Source organism: Balaenoptera physalus (assembly GCF_965194825.1).
Source record: "Balaenoptera physalus genome assembly, chromosome: 19".
Taxonomy (NCBI): domain Eukaryota; kingdom Metazoa; phylum Chordata; class Mammalia; order Artiodactyla; family Balaenopteridae; genus Balaenoptera; species Balaenoptera physalus.
In genome coordinates, this window is record NC_138900.1 from 36963846 (window position 1) to 36986844 (window position 22999).

Sequence of the window (22999 nt, forward strand, 5' to 3'; positions counted from 1 at the left end):
AAAACCAGACAAAGATATCACAAAAAAAGAAAATTACAGACCAATATCACTGATGAACATAGATGCAAAAATCCTGAACAAAATACTGGCAAACAGAATCCAACAACACATTAAAAGGATCATACACCATGATCAAGTGGAACTTATCGCAGGAATGCAAGGATTCTTCAATATATATAAGCAATCAGTGTGATAGACCATATTAACAAATTAAGGAATAAAAACCATATGATCATCTCAATAGATACAGAAAAAGCTTTTGACAAAATTCAACACCGATTTATGATAATAACTCTCCAGAAAATGGGCATAGAGGGAACCTATCTCAACGTAATAAAGGCCATATATGACAAACCCACAACAAACATTATTATTCTCAATGGTGAAAAACTGAAAGCATTTCCACTAAGATCAGGAACAAGACAAGGATGTCCACTCTCACCACTCTTATCCAACATAGTTTTGGAAGTCCTAGTCACAGCAATCAGAGAAGAAAAAGAAAAGGAATCCAAATTTGAAAAGAGGAAGTAAAACTCACTGTTTGCAGATGAAATGATACTATACATTAGAACATCCTAAAGATGCTGCCAGAAAACTACCAGAACTAATCAGTGAATTTGGTAAGGTTGCAGGTTACAAAATTAATGCACAGAAATGTCTTGCATTCCTATACACTAACAATGAAAAAACAGAGAAATTAAGGAAACAATCCCATTTACCTTCTCAACAAAAAGAATAAAATACCTAGGAATAAACCTACCAAAGGAAGCAAAAGACTTGTACTCAGAAAACAATAAAACACTGATGAAAGAAATCAAACATGACATAAACAGATGGAGAAATATACCATGTTCTTGAATTGGAAGAATCAACATTGTGAACATGACTATATTACCCATAGCAATCTACAGATTCAATGCAATCCCTATCAAACTACCAATGGCATTCTTCACAGAATTAGAACAAAAAAATCTTAAAATTTGTATGGAAACACAAAAGACCCTGAGAAAGAAAAACAGAGCTGGGGAGGAATCAGGCTCCCTGACTTCAAACTATACCACAAATCTACAGTAATCAGACAGTGTGGTACTGGCACAAAAACAGAAATATAGGTCAGTGGTACAGGATAGAAAGCCCAGAGGTAAACCCACGCACATATGGTCACCTTATCTTTGACAAAGGAGGCAAAAGTATACAATGGAAAAAAGACAGCTTCTCCAGTAAGTGGTGCTGGGAAAACTGGACAGCTACATGTAAAAGAATGAAATTAGAACACTCTCTAACACAATACACAAAAGTAAACTCAAAATGGATTAAAGACCTAAATGTAAGACTGGACACTATAAAACTCTTAGAGGAAAACATAGGAAAAACACTCTTTGACATAAATCACAGCGAGATCTTTTTTGACCCACCTCTTAGAGTAATGAAAATAAAAACAAAAATAAACAAATGAGACCTAATTAAACTTAAAAGCTTTTGCACAGCAAAGGAAACCATAAATAAGACAAAAAGACAACCCTCAGAATGTGAGAAACTATTTGCAAATGAAGCAGTGGACAAAGGATTAATCTCCAAAATATACCAACAGCTCATGGAGCTCAATATCCAGAAACAAACAACCCAATTAAAAAATGGGCAGAAGACCTAAATAGACATTTCACCAAAGAAGACATACAGATTGCCAGCAAACACATGAAAAGATGCTCAACATCACTAATCATTATAGAGATGCAAATCAAAACCACAATGAGGTATCACCTCACACCAGGCAGAATGGCCATCATCAAAAAAGTCTACAAACAATAAATGCTGGAAAGGGTGTGGAGAAAAGGGAACCCTTTTGGACCATTAGTGGGAATGTACATTGATACAGCCACTGTGGAGGTTCCTTAAAAAACTAAAAATAGAACTACCATGTGACCCAGCAATCCCAATACTGGGCATATACCCTGAGAAAACCGTAATTCAAAGACACATGTACCCCAGTGTTCATTGCTGCACTATTTACAGTAGCCAGGATATGGAAACAATCTAAATGTCCACGACAGATGACTGGATAAAGAAGGTGTGGTACATATATACAATGGAATATTACTCAGCCATAAAAAGGAACGAAAGTAGATCATTTGTAGAGATGTAGATGGACCTAGAGCCTGTCATACAGAGTGAAGTAAGCCAGAAAGAGAAAAACAAATATCGTATATTAACACATATATGTGGAATCTAGAAAAATGGTACAGATGAACCTATTTGCAGGGTAGGAATCGAGATGTAGACAGAGAATGGACATGTGGACACAGAGCGGGAGGGGAGGGTGGGACGAATTGGGAGTTTAGGTTTGACATAAATACACTACCATGTGTAGAATAGATGGCTAGTGGGAACCTGCTGTATAGCACAGGAAGCTCAGCTCGGTGCTCTGTGACGACCTAGATGGGTAGGATGGGGGGAGGTGGAGGGAGGTCCAAGAGGGAGGGGATATAGGTATACATATAGCTGATTTCACTTCATTGTACAGCAGAAACTAACACAACATCATAAAGCAATTATACTCCAATAAAAAAAAAAGGCCTACATAAGTTTAAGTACACTGATTTTTTATTGATACATCTGTGTCTCTTCCCTGCTCAAAAAAAAAAACTTGAGTCAGTTATTGATTTTTCTAGTACAAAGACTACAGAATTCTGGAAGGCGATGGCAAGTTGTGATATTTTAATAATTATATATTTTTTTATTGTCATGTGAATCCAGTTTGGGGAGCCAACCAAAAGAAATTCACATCAAAGAGACATACTATGATTTTATTAAATATTTTGGCCAGTCCTCTTTCAAATATAATTTGGTCATAGAAATTTCTTACTTCACTAAAGAGGGAGTTTATGCATGAAAAGACAAGAGCAGATCACTTTCTGATTAGCACCAGAGCTAATGATTAGCTGCCATGTAAAATGTGGAGATGTGATGTAAGAGAAAGAAATGAATGAATGTTCCATGGAAGAGATCATATTGTTTTTATAACAGTTTTTTTTTTCTGGTTGTCTTCTTATTTTCTGGTCTTCTTAGTTTATCTCCCAATAATACCCACAGTCTATTACCAAGAACATAGCAGCTCACCTCCATTCCTTTTGATTTCTAAGTACCTTTCCTTGAGCCAGGAAACAAAAGTGTTAATTAACTAATTCAGGGAGGAGTAGTCTAAAGGATATTATGAAAGGGAAAGATAATTCTTTTTGGGGTGGGGACCATGCTTCAGTGGTAACCTGATCTTCAGCCTCATTTTAAGTAAGCTATTTTTTTAGATTAGTGGTTCTCAGTCAGAGGTGCTTATCAGAATTACTTTTGGAACTTTTCAAAAATTAGAGATGCCTAGTTTCTGTATCCTGGCTCCAGAATCAGAATATCTGAGAGTGGACCCCAGGTGTTATTAAAAACGTGATTTTGAAGCACATGGTGGGAAGAGCCAGTGCCTTAGATATATAATGTAGTCCTTGGTAAAGGGGACTCAGCCAATAAAATTAATCCCCTCAGTTATTGTAAAATCAATTTGACAACAGTGCTGGTTTATCAAAGTCAAATAATGTAGGAGGTAAGTGATCATTTTTGCCAGTCTGTTATTAAATAAAACAACATATAAAACATGTAAAGTATCTTTGATCAAATGAAATTTGTTCCTGGCCTAAACTAAGGAAACAGTGATTGGATTGCTGAAAAGAAAATTATGGAGAATATTAATTAATGTGGAAATTATTTTAAACAATAATTAAAGCAATATTATATGTTAATTATTTTAAAGTTCATTGGCTACCATTTAAGAAATATTTTTTTTAGTAAACCCTAAATTTTTCATATTTGGATGCCATTATAAGATAGTATTTTTAAAATTTATTTATAATTGTTTCTACAATATAGAATACAGTTTTCTGTATATTGATCTTATATCATGCAATGTTAGTAAAATCACTTCTTAGTTTATCTTTTTTCTAGATTCCACAGGATTTTCCATGTAGACAAATCATGTCTTCTGTAAATTAAGAAAGTTTTACTTCTTCCTTTCCAACCTTAATGACTTTTATTTCTTGTTCTTGCTTGATTGCTCCTGTTAGAACCTGTAGTACAATGTTGAATAGAAGTGATGACAGTGGACATCCTTGCCTTTTTCTGATCTTAGGGAGAAAGCATTCAGTTTTTCCATTTTCTGCATCTGCTGAGATTATCCTATTTTTGTTTTTTAGTCTGTTGATCAACATTGATTAATTTTCAAAGTTAATCCACCTTCCATACCTGGGAAAAACTCCATTTGGTCATGCTTTATTACACTTTTTATATATTGTTAGATTCCATCTGCTAAAATTTTGTTAGGAATTTTTCATCTCTGTTCATGTGGGGTATTGGTCTCTAGTTTTCCTGTAATGTCTTTGTCTGATTTTGGTATCAGAGTTTCATAGAAATGAGTTGGGACATATGCTGTCCTCTTCAGTTTTCTGGAAGAGTTCGTGTAGAACTTATTTGGTCTTCAGATGTTTGTAAAATTTCATCATCATGTCATATAATGTTATTCTATGATTATTTTAAAAGCAATGCTTTTACCATGTATGAGATGTAGGGAAGATCAAAAAATCTAAAATACATCATTCATTCTTTGTTTTTCCACAAAGGACCGTCCTCCTTCTAATATTTGGAAAAAAATAGATCAATCCAGGGATTATAAAAATGGCAATCAACTCAGGGAATATCAACTGGAAGGACTCAACTGGCTCTTATTCAACTGGTACAATAGGTATGTAGTATGTATTAATAGAAAACAAATTTAATGTGTGGTTTTTTTATGTGTTCCAAAATACATTAAGCAAAATTGATACTGATGTTGCTACATTATTACTGTCATGAAGTCTTCATTATTGAAAATGAAGTTGTGGTTAGCTCAAGAAGATATGTACATTATAATTTAGGATTTTGACTACAGTTGCTTCCGTTTAATGTGTACCAATGAGAATAGAAGAAAGTTGATATGTTAATTCATAATTAAATTTGAAATACCTTCATTAATATCATCAAACATCAGCTATGTTACAGAATGTTTTTCAACTTAACACTACTGTCTGCCAATAGTTGAATCTAGTTAGTAAGGTGTCAGCAGTTCCATCTATAAGAATTACATAGGTCTGTAATGTACGTCTTCAAGGAAGCAGATTGTCAGCAATTGATAAGGAATAGAATACTAAATATAAGAACGTAGTAATGAATTACCCCCATTTGTTATTAATTTTCCAAGTTGTTCAAAATGCTTTTCGGAATATTATCTCACCTTTTTTTTAGTGAGATGGAAAATTAATTGCAAAAGAAGTAAAAAATGGTATCTTGATTGAGAAAGAAGTCTGATAGTATATATAAAAGAGCAAATGAAGGTACTATTAATAATAATAGCACAAAATTTTATGACGTATTCAAAATCATTTTTCTGTGTTTTTACTTGTCACATGATTCTTCTGTTTCACTAAGTAATGGTGAGTCATGAAACTCAGTCAGATGGAGTTAGGAGGAACCTGTTATTCCACACAGTGCTCTTTCCCCTGGTTTATATTTACTAAATGTTAATCATTTTTCCCAAGAGAATCTTCCTGCTAAAATAGTTAACAAAATTTTATTTTAATTGTCTTCTCTTATCAATATCCTTTCCCAGTTACTTGTTTTAAACTTGCACCACTTTCCTCAAGCACTTTATCACAACCCTATCCCCTTCACTCTCTATATATGACTGCTTCATAGAGAAGCCTAGGGCCAGTAGGTGAATTCATTCAGATTCTTGCCTGCCCTCACACCCAAGCCTACAAATGTATCTCCATCCTTAGCCATTCTTACCTCTGTCCTCATATCAGAAGTTAAAAGGTGCCTCCCCAGAACCAAGACTAATGCTACCACCTCAGCTCTTGACAGGCATCTCATCCAATCTTTTCAGAACCTCACTTCAATCACTTATTATCCTTCTCTGTTATATCTTCAAACTATCTCTTAAGACTGGTGCCATCCCTTCAGTCTGTGAACAAATTTGGGTTTAACTTATATATAAAAGTAAGGAAAGGAAAGGGTAAACCTTCTCTTGGCTCTATTTTTCCTTCTAGCTACATTGATCCCTCTTTGTAACTTCCTAGGCAAAGATCTAGGAAGTGTAGCCTGCATGAACTGTTCCCATTTTCTCATCTCCAATTCTCCTTAAACCTGTCGTTTGACTTTTGATTCTGTATCATCTCTGAAACTCTTAATTTTCCAATCCAGAAGATATTTTTTAGCCCTAATTTGCTGTCTCTGCTGTGTTAGATAGTAGTTTCTAGTCCTTCCTTTTTTTAACCTTTCCCCTATTCTCGCTCCCAACAGCTTCCACAGTGTGACTCTCCTAGCTCTCCAGTACCTCTGTAACTATTCCTTCCAATAGTCTTTGCTGGTTCTTCTTCCTTGCTTACCCTTTCAGTGTTGTTGGTTTTTTTCTTTCCCAAGGTTCTGTTTTTTACTTTCTTCTCATATTACATGTTTGTTCTCCCTAAGCCAAACTCTGCTCCCCCGTGTCTTCACTTATCAATAACATCTCTAACTAAGGCCTTGAACTCCAAGCCCATATTTGTTTACTTCTGGCTACCTTAATGTCTATCTCAATGATTCTTTAAACCCAGCATATTCAAACTTAACCTTATTATTTCCTGTTTCTTCCATATCAAACTTATTCTTCAAATATTTTACATCTTGGTTAATAATAACACAACTTATTTAGTCACCCAAACTGAAATCTGACTGTCATCCTACACTCCATATATCTGATTGGTCACTAAGTCCAAATCATTCTAACATGTAATTAACTTTGTGATCAGTTTTCTCCTCTTGATCCCTCCTACCTTAGTCCAAATATCCACCCATTCTTTCCTGCATTTTTGCGGTACTTTCCCAATTACTGTCCAAATTTCAAGTCACTTCACCTTCTAATAGTCACAGTGGCACCAGAGTAAACTTCAAGTACAAACCTAATCTCATCAGGTTTCTTTAAAAATGTTCACTGACTCTCATTCATAATATTGTAGAATGATTTCTAACCTTTATTTGTGACCCCTGCTTATCTTAGTAAGATCCCTTCCCTTTACCATTCCCTCAAAACCATATTAAATAACTTGTGGCCTCCCAGTTGATCATGTTCTTTACACTTATGCTCCTTTGCTCTGCCCTCTGGCAAAATGCTCCTCATTACTGTCCTCCTCTCTGAAGGCAGTCTGATCTTCTCTCATCTCTTCTAGCCAGGGTTAGATGCTTACTGCTCTGAGGTTCCATAATAAACACTGATAATTCTTAACTGGCCATATATCATAATCATCTGTGCAACTTATTTTAAAAATTACAGTTGCTTTTATCCTACTCCATGCACATTGAATCAGAATGTAAAGGAGAAGGCCATGGTTATCTATTTCTTAGGCTGTTCCAGTGTATAGCCAGAGTCGAAAACCAGTTCTTTGTGCTTCTGTGATAGCACATTGCATGACTATTTATTTATTTATTCATATGTCTGCTTTTCTAATAGATACAAGCCCCTGGAAGGCAGAGAACGTGTTCTATTTCTTTTGTATCCCATCTTCTCATACTATCCATGAGATACAGAAAGCATTTAATAAATGTTTCCTGAATAAATAACATATTTAGTTTACCTTGCTCTTGCCATTTCGTTCTTTTAAAAAATCAGGTATCTAACAGGTGGTATCTTTATTTTGGAGCTACAAAAATCTGTAGTTGTCCCTTTGCAATATTATAATAAAATTATAATCTTTAGCCAAATCTGCACTTCAGCAACTTCTACGTTTTAAATACAAGTATTTTAACTTGATCACTGGTTTTTTTTTTTAATATTTATCTTTTAAAACATTGTAGTATACAGAAAACCCCAAAATCTACATGGGTAATATATTTGTTTATTTCAGACGAAACTGCATTTTAGCAGATGAAATGGGTCTTGGCAAAACCATTCAATCAATTACATTCCTCTACGAAATCCTTCTGACTGGTATAAGAGGACCTTTCCTGATTATTGCTCCACTTTCTACTATTGCAAACTGGGAGAGAGAATTTCGTACGTGGACTGATATTAATGTTGTGGTTTATCATGGGAGCCTGATTAGCAGACAAATGATACAGCAATATGAGATGTACTTCAGGGACTCACAGGTGTGTTATTGGTGATTTTTTTTGTTGTTTGAAAGGTCAGGTTTGCAAAAGATAAGCATTACATATTAATTACTTTCAAATTTATGATAGATTTTAATTGCCTACTTAAATCTTAATCTGATCTCTTTATTCATCATATTTATTTTACAATAAATTTTAGTAGCTGAAGAGAAAAATGACAGAAGTAGCCAAGTTCACGCTCTAGTTCACTGGAAGGAAGTACGCTGATTTATACAAATGTACAAATTTGATTGTATACTTAATTTTTCAACTAGAATAATTGTTTTACTAATTGTTTTCAACTACACATTAAATTTATTTTAAAAATAATGTGTCTCTTTGATCATCCTCCAGTTTTTTCCCTCCATTTTAAAATTTACATCTTCAGTGACCACCATGGGTTTGAATGCCCTTTGAGGTGAAACCATAGGTTCTCTTGTGTGTTCAATGAATTTTGATTTTAGACAGTTTTTTAAAATTTGGTTTGTTTTGTATATTGGTACAAGCATATGTCTGTATCTTTCTCCCCTTTAGATTGGTTATTTCATTACTCTATTGCTTTGATGGTTTTCTTCCCTATATCCTAGGGGCACATTTTCCATTTTACTTTGGCCACTTACTCTTTAGGAAGGAATACCTGTTTTTCTGCTGAATACACAGATCATAAAATTGAGATGACATTATAAGAAAGAATTCCCTAGCAGAAGGTTAAGACTAGAAAACATGAAGTTCCGAGTTGCAGTTTTGAGTGGTAGTTTGACTCTTCTTAGTAAACCTTTTATTAAGAAATAAGAAACAAAATTAATTAGAACAACTCACACAAAATTGTACTTTTTCATTGGAAAAGGTTATGGCACTCTGCCTCAATATAGCACCTTAATATTTTATTTTCTTGCACTGATTCTTCTGTTTTATAAGGACCATTATAACATATGGCCAGGTCATGGGATGTGATATAGGTTAAGGTAAGGTAAAGTGCATAGCCTTCTACTTTTGCCTCCCAATTACAACTGATTTTCTACTTATTTGAGGCTGAATATCAATAAAATTGATTGATTTTTTCCTTTAACCTCCTTTCCCTTCTACTTCTATGGTTGAAATAATTAGATTTCTATGAAATTAAGTATGTCTGCAATCAGTTGTACTGAAAATTATTACCCTTGCACCTTTGGAGCCTATGACATCTTAGTTAAGTTATAGTTTCATTTCCTTCCATAGTGTTTTATTATTCTTAATTGTACATTTATAGAATTTTAGAGCTCTATGATATCATTAAAATCATTTAGTTTGATCTCATTTTTTAAAGGTACATTAAAATATTGGAAGCTTAAAGATTTTTTAACAAGGTTACAGTTTTAATATATGTCTTGTATGAGTTTGGTATAAATGTGATAGCCAGAAGCTGAAAGATTCTTGATGTGTTGTAAACTGAATAGTATATTAAATTATATTTTTATGGTAAATGTTATACATTCTAGAAGAATATTATGTGAAGGGTTTAAAATTTCAAGAGATAAAGATGTCTTGTAATGAGCTAAATAGCTCTATACTTCAAATATAGAAATAATTTTCAGAGTTAATTCTTTCAAATATATTTTAATATAAATTAAATGAACATTTAACTTCTGCTTTTTCCAAATTATTAATAAATAAGCTTGAAATCACATAAGTAGTAAAATTATGTTGTAATTTTCTCAATTGCCTTGGAAAAAGTAACAGAGATACTAACACTAATATCCACAGGAATTTATTGAGTATTTACCATGTGCCAGGCATTGTGCTAAACAGTTTGCATGTAGTATTTCACTTAATCTTTGTAATATCAAAGATTAATATCAAAGATTAATTTATCACCTTGTAAATAGGTGATAATATCATCCTCATTTACAAATGAGGAAACCAAGGTAAAAAGAAGTGATGTAGTTTCCCCTAAAATCACAGAGCATAATTGGGATTAATAAACCCAAGTCAGTTAGACTCAAGAGCCCCTGTTCTTAAACACTGCAATATCACTCTTAACTGAATGCATCATATCCCAGGTTTTTAGAGCTGTGTAAATACCATAGGCTTATACTTTATAACTATCAATATTTTAATAATATTCTACTGGAGCTGTTGTTCAGCTTAATGGCCAGCATATGCAATCAATATGAATTATTCTAAAATTAGTGTAATTAAGTTGATAGGAATTAAAATCTAAACCAGATCGCATGATCCTTCTTAACCATTCATTTCTCCTAATCCCTAATAGTTTATAATTTTCAGTTGCATTTAAACATTCGCTTCACTTGGATTCCAGTACTTTATACTGTCCTATGTCACCACCTATTCCTTCTGAAGCCCTCTTTAACCAATTCCTTCTTGTCTTCCCATATCTAATCTTGGGGGTGAACCCAGGGCTCAGTCTTCAGACTTTTTATATCCATACTCATTCCATCAGAGATTTCATTCAGTCACACAACTTAATTACTGTCTGTACTGCTGGAAACTCCTAAATCTATATCACCAACTCTGACCTCTTTCCTAAATTCCAGAGTCATATGCAAATGCCTACTCAATTACTCCACTTGAATATCTAATAGACATCTCAAACATAACATGTCCAAAACCAGAATCCTGCATTTCCTCATTGTAGTAAATGGCAACACCAACTTCTAGTTGAGCGAAAAAGTTTAGTCAAACTTGAATCCTCTCTTTATCTCCCTCCACTCCTATCCATTAGTAAATCCTGTTGGTTCTACCTTCCAATTAAATCCAGAACTGAGAACTTCTCATGACCTCCATTGAAGATCTCTTGCTTGGATTACTACAGCAGCCTCTTAACTGGTTTCTATGATCCTGTCCTTGGCCTTTGTCAGACTGTTTTTACCAGAACAGCCAAGGGATTCTTTTTAAATATATGTCAAATCATGACACTTCTTGTCTCAAAACCCTCCTATAGCTTCTTGCTCACAGTAAGAGCCAGAGTCCTTACCACAGCTTTTAAGGCCGTATATAGCCTCATCCCCTCCATTCTCACTGGATTTCAGTCACTCTGGGTTTCTTGCTATTATTTGAATACTGCCAAAGATACTCCCACATTACAGCGTTCACACTCTCTATTTCTACCAAGAATTCTTTCTCGTACAGATCTCTAGATACTAACATGGCTTCCTCCCTCATCTTCAGGACTTTGCTCAAATGTCACTTAATGATGGCCTCCCAGCCACTCTAAATAAAATGGGAATGGTCACCTCCAACCCCATACTTCCTACTCCCCATCCCTGTTTTATTTTAGTCTATGACTTCTATTACTTTCTTAGTTTTTTGTTTTTTGTTTTTTTTTTAATTTTTGGTGGGTTTTTTGGTTTGTTTTTCTTAATGGCTATGTCCTATATTTGAGTCATCGGAATGTAAGTTCCACTTGGATAATTATTTTTGTCTGTCTTGTTTACTACTATATTTCCAACAACTAGAACAGAGACACTCAATAAATACTTGCTGAATAAATGACATGAGTGGCCAATTTTTGTATTAACTACGTATCTACCATTATATGTGTGGAGTCATGGGTATAAGTAACACTCATTAATACTGAAATTTCATTGGCTAGATTTTATAATAACCATTTCTTTTTTGACTTAACATTGTTATTACAACTCTTAAAAATTATAAAATGTTTTATCAAGGAATACTTATTTGGATATAATTATTAATTGTATAATTTTTAACAACATTCTTGAAGACAGCAATCTGAAACAGTTTTAATGCTAAAGTTCCTCATTTTAAGGGGGTGTCTGCATACATAAAAATTTCAGTGGAAAATGTTTTATAGCAGATGTCATTAAATGATTTTTATGCTGCTTGATAGGAATTAAAAATTATGATCAAGACATTCTAGCAAATTATTGTATTTGGTAATAAATTTCTAGGGGCGAATCATTCGAGGAGCTTACAGATTCCAAGCCATCATCACCACTTTTGAAATGATTCTTGGAGGCTGTGGAGAGCTTAATGCAATTGAATGGCGATGTGTGATTATTGATGAAGCACATAGGTTAAAAAATAAAAATTGTAAACTTCTAGAAGGTCTGAAACTCATGAATCTGGTAAGTAACTTAATGTCATTTTTATGACTGACTTCTGTTTCTTAGCTACATAGTAAAAAGAGCTAATGCCAAAAACTTACTCCTTTTTTTATTTTAAAATACAGATTTCTGATTTCTATCTGTGATAATTAAGATTATTTTGCTTTAATTAATTAGTAAGGGGGAAAGAATCTCATCTGTTTTCTAAGACTTAAATTGTTTAGTTCTTTCCTCCAAAAAGCTTTAGTAATTAACTGCTGGAATTAGAGAGAGAGAAACCTCTGTAGAGTGTCCTATTGAAAGAAATAAAACTACAAGTTTTAAGGCATAAATTCCTCAATAAAAAGCCCTTTCACCAAAGTTATATTATGCAGATCATTTATGATAGAGGGATAAAGTTTCTACACAATTCTACATACTTAGCATATATTTATTATAATGGATTTTTGAAAGTCATTAGTGTGTTTGCTTTAAAATCAAAGTATTTTGTGTTTTTTAACATTTTGATTTAATTAACATCACATAATTAGTACATGAGCACTTGAACAAATGACCCAAAGATATAGAACTACATACAGTAAAACACTAAAGTGCTCCTTCTTACTCTTCATCCACGCCCACCCCTTCTCTTCCCCTCCTTACTCCAATATTTGCAGATTGGTATATATCAGTGTAGACTGTTTCCTAACATTAAATACTTATGCAGACATACAGACGCATATACAAATATTTAGGTTAGGAATTTAGAGGTATTGTCAAATCAAATTTCAAATACTTTGTACTATTATCATTAAAAATATTTTATTTTTATTTCCTTTTGTTACTATTTTGTTTAATTTGTAATGCAATTCTAGTTTGGAAGTATATTCCAATCAGCCGTTCACATTGTTGGTTTGTAGTTTTAATGATTTAAGAATTTGTTCTTGTGTAAAAAGTCAAGTGATGATCTGCCAAATTATAAAGAATGAGCACTGTTCTGTATACAAATTACCATTGAGTAATGGTTGCGTAACCCCCAAAATGCCCTCTTTGTTCTTTAAAATGTCTGTTTCCTTGAAAAAAACTAGAATATGCTTCTTAATTATTTAGAATTTTTCTTTTAAAAGCAATAGGTAAGAATAGCAGACAAAGTAAACTATTATGAGAATGATATAGAGTTTTTAAAAAGTGATTGAGAAAGTAAATTAATGATGTATGGGTAGAGATGTATTGGGTTGACTCTTGAAAATTATGGTGAGAAAAATATTTGCTTTTCAAACACTGAAACATTTGATAACCTATGTCAGCTTTCATATAATTTTAGTACTATGGTGTTTGACATGAACACTATAGTACATGTTATTGACATGTTATTCTTGCTTTATATAGGAGCACAAGGTGCTTTTGACTGGCACACCTCTCCAAAATACAGTTGAAGAACTATTCAGTCTTCTTCACTTTCTGGAACCCTTAAGGTTTCCTTCTGAATCAACGTTCATGCAAGAATTTGGGGATCTGAAAACAGAGGAACAGGTATGCTGTTGGTCTTTGTAAATAAGCACATCAAATCTCTTCTCATTGTAATTATGTATATGTATGCTACATATATTTTCATCATTTTTTATGCAGGTGCAGAAACTTCAGGCTATCTTGAAACCAATGATGTTGAGACGATTGAAAGAAGACGTGGAAAAGAAGTTGGCACCTAAGGAGGAAACCATCATTGAAGTGGAACTTACTAACATTCAGAAGAAATACTACCGGGCTATTCTGGAGAAGAACTTTTCGTTTTTATCCAAAGGAGCAGGACAGACTAATGTACCCAACTTGGTCAATACCATGATGGAGCTCAGGAAGTGCTGTAATCACCCATATCTTATCAAAGGTAGCTTAAACGGATTGCAAACTAATCCTCTTCTTTCAACAAATACTCAAGAAAAAATAACACACCACCACTACAGCTGTAGTGGCTGTTATAAGGAGAGGCAGTGATCCTATAACTCTCCACCCTGGTGTTCTGAGGGATTACAAGTGTTCCAGAGTCAGGGGCAGTGTGAGCTACTTCATTACAGTGTCCCATGTTAGCATCACCAGATTACAAAAGCAGGAGTTGTGTTCAGTCTAGAGTGGACTGTAATTCCTCCTCCAGTTTAATCCTCCTTATGGACAAAGACAGCAAAGCCTGTCTTTGAACCTCCGAATTTACATTTTTCTTCCTGGTTTCTGTTCAGTCTGGATACCCTAGTTATTGTCTCTCAATTTTTATGTTCTAGTAACATTACTTTTTAAGTTCTTGTCAGCCTCTCTACTAACGGTCTCTGTGTACAACATTTGGGTATTTTCACTTATTCCTGGGAATATACTCTTAACTTTATCCAAGACAAGCCATTTCTTAGACCAGTAACTAACTCCCTTGCAATCCTGGTACTCTTATGGCTAGACAGGCTGAAGGAAAGCAGAGAGCCTCTAATGCTAATCTAGACTCTGGAAGAAGTATGGTCAAAGACCTGTAACTTGACTTCCCTTTTAATTTTTCTTGTTTGTTTGTTTTGATGGCAAGCAAGATGCCCATCCAGATTAAGTATAATCACCTTTCAGTCCTGATCACTGTTATATTGGTGTTTAAATACTAGATGTTTATCTAAAAATATGTGTTTACTCACCTAAGTTAGAACCACATTTTCATTAATACTTTTCCTAATAGCATTCATTAAACATTTAGCAAACATAAAATTTATATAAGACATTATGCCCAGTGTCTTGGGAGATTAAAAAATGCTTAAGACACTGTCCATATCCTCAGTTACAGGCTGGTGTTGGTGGGGATTTAGCCACAAACATAAATAATTCTGATAAAAGCAGTGTACCTACCATTAGAAAATTTTAATGTTACAGAAGCACAGAGGAGCACTATTTTAAAAAGAAAGTAGTTGGGAGTCATCTGCATTTGTGCACTGATGCTATCTTCTTATATTTCTTTGACAGGTGCTGAGGAGAAAATACTTGGAGAATTTAGAGATACATATAATCCAGCTGCTTCTGATTTTCATCTTCAAGCAATGATCCAGTCTGCTGGTAAATTGGTCCTTATTGATAAATTGCTTCCTAAAATGAAAGCAGGAGGTCACAAAGTGCTCATCTTCTCTCAGATGGTACGCTGCCTTGATATCCTGGAGGACTATCTTATACATAAAAGGTAAGGCATATAATTCACCACTGAACTATACTATAAATTATGCTAAGTATATGTTGTTAAGTTTTTTGCAGCACTGTACTGTAACCCAACTTTATTCACATCTTCCTCTTTATCTAGGTAAGAATCCATTTAAATCTCTGCATAAAGATTGTTTAAGATTACTTGTCAGGTGTTTTCCTAACCTATATATGTTGCAATAGTAGACAGGGCTAAGGAGACTGATTAAGAAAATTTTGCAAATTGACAGGTTGTTGACCTACAAATGGGTTTACTAGTGTACATTTTATTTGATTTGTTAACCTTGTAGCAACATTTTAAATGGATTTATAACTATCTTCAAAATTAAAATGATTCAAGATCCTTTCCAGATCTTTTTCATTGTTAAAATTAGAACCTGAACTTGCTGCACTTTGACTTATTGTACACTATATAATACTTGCTCATGTTTTAATTTTTTCTGATGTGTTTAATGTAGGTGTTTTGTTTTGGTTTGGTTTTTTGGTGTGTGACAGTAAGATAGTCTTAAATAATGTCTAATCGGTATTTGGATAAATAGGATATTTATCATGGGATATTTATCAGAGCACTTTGTGGGCCAATTAGAAATCAACACATTAATACAAAAGAGAATCTGAAGATTCAGCTGTAATTGTTTACTATATTTTGATCCTTATTAATAAGTAAAGATCTGCCTATACTACTTAATATTATCAGAGATTTTGTAGTTCATTTTTATTTTTCATTTTGTTTTTAGTTCCACTTTTAGTGTCAGTGTTCCTTTCATTTAGTCTTATTCCAAAATGTGTATTATTCTTAGTTTTATACCACATAAGTAGAAGGAGATTAAATTGCAGTATTCCTAAAATAGCCATTCTTGCATTTTCTTGATGTCTTTACACGAAGAACTTTGTAAGCTAAAGATAAATTTGACTTATGATGAATTTCATGGAAAACCTCAGATTTCTTTAATGTCAAAAGTAACATTATTAGAAGTCACACCCCCGTTTCACAGGTACTAGAGATAACAGTGGAGCTGCTGCTGAGACTAGTAAATTATAGGTGGAAAGAAGTGTCTTGAACCAGAAGAGGTGTGGCAAGTGTCATGTGTATTCCTCTTCTAGTTCCTAAATTTTTATGTATTTTATTTTTATTGATGTTAAATGAGGAAGGATACAAGAAGTTAAAATTCAGTTGCTTGGCAGTGATGACTATGAAGTATTAGCATTATAGTTTGCCCTTAATAAATTATAGTTTACAAGCAAGTATATCAGTTGAGAGAATAGCATGATTGAGGTAGAGAGAAATGTTTTTAAGCTTCTTATATTGAGTTTTATGAAAGTCTTTGCTTCTTGCCAAAAAAAAAAAAAAGCCGTTTGTTACAATGAGATCAGTAAAGTATATTAATTGTAAAGGTATTTTACCTATAAATCCAGCAATGCAAAGATTTTGTAACTTTGTGTTACTTTGTGTTTCCTACTTAGCACCAACACTGAGAAGAATAAAACCATAGAAACTAGTTGGGGTAATATCACTTCTTAATTTTGTAGTAAACATAATGTTGCAGGAAAACAGATATGTGTCTGTCACATTTGATAGAATGCCTTCATTTTCATTATACTCATCTATCTAAATCTATTGCATTTCATTTGATAGATATTTATATGAGCGAATTGATGGAAGAGTCAGGGGGAATCTTCGACAAGCTGCTATAGATCGATTTAGTAAACCTGATTCAGATCGATTTGTCTTTCTTCTGTGTACCCGAGCTGGTGGGTTGGGCATCAACTTAACTGCAGCTGATACATGTATAATTTTTGATTCTGATTGGAATCCTCAAAACGACCTTCAGGTAAACAAATTCCTTGGCTAAGAGAATTTTTGTTTAAATTCCCATAGCTATCTTTGATAATCCACCTGTTTTATTTTTATATGGACAAACTAACATGTATGTTTCCCTAAGAAATATCTATGCCAAATAAAATAGGTGAAATTATTTTTATTTTAATTTAATGACAATAAAATAAAAAATACTTATTTAGGTTACGTATCATACTTCTAGAAAAGGTTTACCTACTCAAGTACAGTATTGTTCAAAGTATATCATGTAGATTTGAGAAAGGTCTACACTTTAAGAATAACTTATTTTACTTCCTTAAAAATAAGTACTTGCTTATCCTGATATCCTCTTCTTAATCATTACATAATATAATATGCATGGAATTGAGACATAATTGCCTTTTTATGAAATACTGTAGAAAATTAATGTATACATATAAATTAAGACTGTACTTGAACTTCGTTGGAACATAAGAATATTAATTAGTGAGTAGAGTGAGTCAGTGTTTACAGAAAATGTGTATCTAGGAAGGATATGAGAAGAGAACAAAGTATTGGAGAAATTCTTCTTTTATTGTTCATGATAGTCTCAGTAGTACTGTAATTGATATTATTCTTGAGAATATACCTGGTTTAATAAAAGATAATGTTTTAACCTCTCATGTTTATAATCCGGTTCAAAATTTATCAGACAAGTTTTAAGTTTAGGAACCCGAGATAAAATGTGAAGCTCTTACGTAATCTCTGATGTCTCTACTTCCAGCATGTCTGCATATTAGATAATTAGTTCTTTCTTTGTTTAAATAAAATTTAGGCCTCCAGAGCTGTTCACCTTAGGTGTTTACTCCCCTCAGAATTACCCAGCTTAAGTAAAATATATTGAAAAGATTGTTGATAATGTAGTAGAAAAAAAAGTAGAAATTTAGCATTAGATTTTAAGTTTAAAGCCAGAGGCTAACAAAAGTCTGTTCACAGAGTTTATGTTCCTGTCTAGAATTATGCTGATGACACCCTCTTTAAAAAACAGTATTTCTTCATGGATTTATAGTCCCTGAAATATGTTTAAATTTTAATTTATTGCTGATTGTGGAATCATGTCTCATTTTAGTAAGTTCTACCTTCATTTCCAGAGAAAGGTTATATGCAATTCAGTAGCAAGAGTGTATAAAAATTCTTGCACATACTTTTATGTTCCATCAAGATGGTTTAATGCGTAATGCCTTTGTGCTATTTTATAAATTAATTTAATCTATAACTTCTCATTTTTTATAGGCCCAAGCTCGTTGCCACAGAATCGGTCAGAATAAGGCAGTTAAAGTCTACCGACTAGTAACTCGTAACTCATATGAAAGAGAGATGTTTGACCGAGCCAGTCTGAAACTGGGTCTAGATAAGGCTGTATTACAGAGCATGAGTGGAAGAGAAAGTAATGTTGGTGGTGTACGTATATTTTCTTCTTCACCTGGAGTTTTCCTGTTTTTGTTTACATTTAGTTTAAACGTCAGATAGCATATTATTTAATTTTGATCCATACTAAACAGTAGATAGATACCTTTATGTAAGGAGGAATGTCAGAGTACTTAGTACTTTTGGAACCTGTTCTGTCTATATAGCGTCAATGCTTGTGAATTCTAAGAATGTGTTTTCAAGTAGAAATTCTTCCTTTCAGGACATTTGTATCATGGCACAGCAAAGTAAAATTTGTGTTTTTCTGCATTTTTTCTATTAACATTTTTCAAGTCGTTTTTTCAGGGCCAAACTATTAGCGTTGGCTTTCTCTTGCTATAAATGATGTTTTTGGCATTTTTCCCCCTCAAAATCTTATTTATATCTTGTGCTTATAACACCTCTAGAATCCTAGTACTAAAAAGAACCTTGAGAGGTTACCTGCCCCAGAGGTTTTGTTTTAACTGGAGTTACTTTAGGCAAATGGCAAATCTTACTTTAAAGATAGTAAAAGAGTCAACAACCTCAATATGTTCTTTTAGAGAATTCTCTCAGGTACATCCCAAGCCCCAAATGCAATTTAAACATGACTTCTGTGTTCTTTAACATTCTTTAGGGATACTTTCTCATTTTATGAACTTGAAAAAACTATTACCAAAATTTTGTCTCTTTAGATTCAACAGCTTTCCAAAAAGGAAATAGAGGATCTGCTTCGAAGAGGTGCTTATGGTGCCATTATGGAAGAAGAAGATGAAGGCTCTAAATTCTGTGAAGAAGATATTGATCAGATTTTACTACGTCGTACAAAAACCATTACAATTGAATCAGAAGGACGTGGGTCAACATTTGCCAAGGTAACAGTGAGTGATATTTTATAAAAAAAAAAAAACAAACCTGTAATGTTCTCTCGTAAAAAAGTTTAACTGTCTCTTACTCTACTAATTATTTGAGGAGCATCTACTTAATGTTTAAATAAACTGAATTACTCAAAAGAAGTAGGTAATATATTCTTTTCCTTCATTCATTTCTGATCTCTCACATCAAATTTCACATGTACTCTTCTGATGCTAGTGAAATGGAGTAGGAGTAATAACTAGAAATGGTTCTAAGTATTAATCAGAGTAGAACATTTGAAGTCAAATTTAGAAATCAAAGAACATATATATATGCCAGACTTCCCTGGTGGTGCAGTGGTTAAGAATCTGCCTACCAATGCAAGGGACACGGGTTTGAGCCCTGGCCCGGGAAGATCCCACATGCCGCGGAGGAACTAAGCCCGTGTGCCAGAACTACTGAGTCTGAGCTCTAGAGCCCGCAAGCCACAACTACTGAGCCCATGTGCCACAACTACTGAAGTCCGCGTGCCTAGAGCCCATGCTCCACAACAAGAGAAGCCACAGCAATGAGAAGCCCGCGCACCACAACAAAGAGTAGCCCCCGCTTACCGCAACTAGAGAAAGCCCAGGCACAGCAACGAAGACCCAACACAGCCAAAAATAAATAAATAAATAAATAAATAAATTTTTTTAAAAAAAGAACGTATATGCCAAAGTCAGAACAAAATATAAGTAATATAGTGTAGGAGGTTAAATCATCGTATATTAACTTATATTAATTTAAAGTACTTCAGGGAGAGAAAGGATTTCTAGTTTAATTTTAAATATTTAAATCAAGTTTGGGGAGGATAAAATGAAATTTGTGTCTTGAAAAGAAATATTAATAACTGTATCACCCCTATTTGGGGAAAACATTTTAAAAGTTTACTAACTGCCTGTATGTTCTTCCCCCCAACCCCCAATAGAGACATGGTAAACCTATATCTTGCATTCATCTGAAGAGTTTTTTATTGCAGTATTCTGTCCCGCCTGCACTGATTCATACAGGTTTTCTCCTTTCCACTTTACTTCCTTTCCACATTTTCTTCATTCATCCCCTCTCCACTTCCAACCCAGAAGTCTTTCTTCATCTTTATGGAGAGCACTGTAGTATATAGCAGGTAGTCCAGGTGCTACACCAAAAGTAATGATACCAATCTTCATCTGAAAACTTTTTCTTGCATTCATTCAGGAAACTAATGTAATCTTGTGTTAGGTACTTTACTAAGTGTTGGGAACACTAAAATGAAAGGATTCTAGTTGCTGAAAAAAGTAAAGAAGAAGGTGTTAATTCTGCGTAAAATGGGAGAACAGCAAATCAAGAAAGCCGTTTCAGAGAAGATAACATTTGAGCTGAGTTTGAATTTCGTTGTGTTACAAAAAGAGAAAGCCACAAAAATGAATTATATGTTACTAACATGCAAGGAAGATTTCAAGAACTATGGCTTAGGCGTGTATGGATGCACAGTGTAAATTAAATGGAGATGAATATGAAGGTTAGGGAGGTTGGACCCAAATTGTGAAGGGCTCAAAAAAATTCCATTGTGAGGAATTTGAACTTGATCCTGAGGCAGTTAAAAAGCTTTGAAATCCCTTCAAGCAGAAATTGGGCATAATGTGTTCTGGTTTAGAAATTTAACTCTGGCAGCAGTGTAGAGAATGAGATTGAAATGAGAAAGACTAGAGGCATAGAGACCAGATAAGAGGCTTCTATAGGCTGTGGCGATGGGCAAACCAGGGCACTGGAGACCGACTTGAATTAACAGGAATTGATGACCAGTTCGAAATTTGTGGAAGGAGGAGTCAAAAATAACTTGAAGATAGATTTCTGGCCCAAGTAGCTAGGAGGGTCACGGTGTCATTAAGTAAGATAGAGGATGCAGAAGAAGGAAGTATATATGGAGAAAATAAACTATTGGAGCTGTTATATTTGTGGCATTTACAGGGCATCCAAGTGGAGATGTCCAGGAGAGTTGGCTAGATACAGATTTGGGAGTTAATAAAGAAAAAAGCAGAAGAAAGTAGTATTGTGGAAACAAAAGGAATACTGCAGAAGTAAAGTATAAGGTTGAGAACTAAAACTAGGCACGATTGGGTAGATACACCCAGCCTCTATCTTCTTTCCTGAGAAATCTTGTTTCCTTTGGATTCCTTGGTCTTACTCAAGTTGTCAACACACTATATACAGATACTTTTCCCGTCATGCCTGAAATTATCTGAAATTTAATTTAACCAAAAGGTATTAGTCACAGAAATCACCTTTGTTGATTAGGCCAAGTATAGGGATATTCTCCTTAAAGTTTTTTTTTTTTTTTTAATTAAGGCATATCCTCATTTACAATGTTAATGATAATAATCATGGAAAGTCAGAACTTCAGGTTTTGAATTCTGACTCATAAGCTTAGTTACCTTGGACAGTTAACTTAACCTTTATGAGTCTTTCTTGTCCTGAAAGAGGAGAGCATAATAATCATGCTTGACCTTTCCTACTTTACTATAAAGTGCTATGTGAGTATTATTTTACTCAGGTATGCTCTAATCATAATCAGCTATACTCTAAGAATGTGAAATACTTAAGCACTTAACTATCTATTTTAAACCCTCAAACCAGGGAGTAATTGTTGCATTTGAAAAGAGAGCTTACTGAAAAGGTACCGCAATAGCTGAAGAGGTACCACATAAACCTGTACTTGTATTATAATTTTTTCATTTCCATAAATGTGTGGGAATGCCACTACATGGTGGGCATTTGGCATATTAGTGGAATATGGCACTACTATATAGTGGCACCAAAGGAATAAAGTTGATACTATTTTTTGCTTTTCCTTGGAATGTCCAGAAACTTCAGCTGAGCAGTTATTTTCAGTGGTTTTGGTAAATGTAATTCCAATCCATGTTTCTATGTATTATCAAAGAGCTTTTGATAAGAAGCTACATTTATGGAGCAGGGTGCATAATAAGACTAATTAGAGTTAGTAAATATATCCATCGATTAACTCATTATTGGTAACCTCATTTACAAGTGGTTATATCACGTAAATCTTGTTTTGAGAGATTTTCATAAGGGCAGTTAGGTGGATCCTAGAAACAGAAAAGTTTCTGGTCTGCTGTTAAATTTGGTGTAGAACAAAAGGCTTTGAGTTGCTTAATTTACAAAAAGAAAACAAAAGCGGTCTAAATCAAGCTTCAGTTGGATTGCTTACTTATAAGGGCCCTTCTTTGGCACCTAAGATCTTCTGCTACTTTCTCATATAGGAAGATAGACTTCACCATTTAAAACTTCCCTTGCAAATAATAAAGGAATTTAATGATTAAAGGAATACATGTTAAGAAAAATATTTTGAGGGAAACTGAGATATTGATTTAACAGTTGAAAGTAGGCAGTAAACCGATACTTGATG

The 22999-nt window shown here is 33.8% G+C and overlaps 1 protein-coding gene across 18 annotated transcripts in view; it reads left to right on the forward strand.

Annotated features, from left to right (window-relative positions):
• Positions 1-22999, forward strand: part of CHD9 (chromodomain helicase DNA binding protein 9) — a 244116-nt gene that overhangs the window by 152649 nt on the left and 68468 nt on the right. For all 18 annotated transcript variants that reach the window (XM_082438894.1, XM_082438891.1, XM_082438893.1 and 15 more), the window contains 9 exons: positions 4659-4780; positions 7956-8199; positions 12111-12287; positions 13635-13778; positions 13875-14130; positions 15231-15441; positions 17095-17290; positions 18550-18717; positions 19398-19577. In XM_082438894.1, coding sequence (XP_082295020.1) covers positions 4659-4780; positions 7956-8199; positions 12111-12287; positions 13635-13778; positions 13875-14130; positions 15231-15441; positions 17095-17290; positions 18550-18717; positions 19398-19577 — 1698 coding nt within the window. The remainder of the gene's footprint in view (positions 1-4658; positions 4781-7955; positions 8200-12110; positions 12288-13634; positions 13779-13874; positions 14131-15230; positions 15442-17094; positions 17291-18549; positions 18718-19397; positions 19578-22999) is intronic.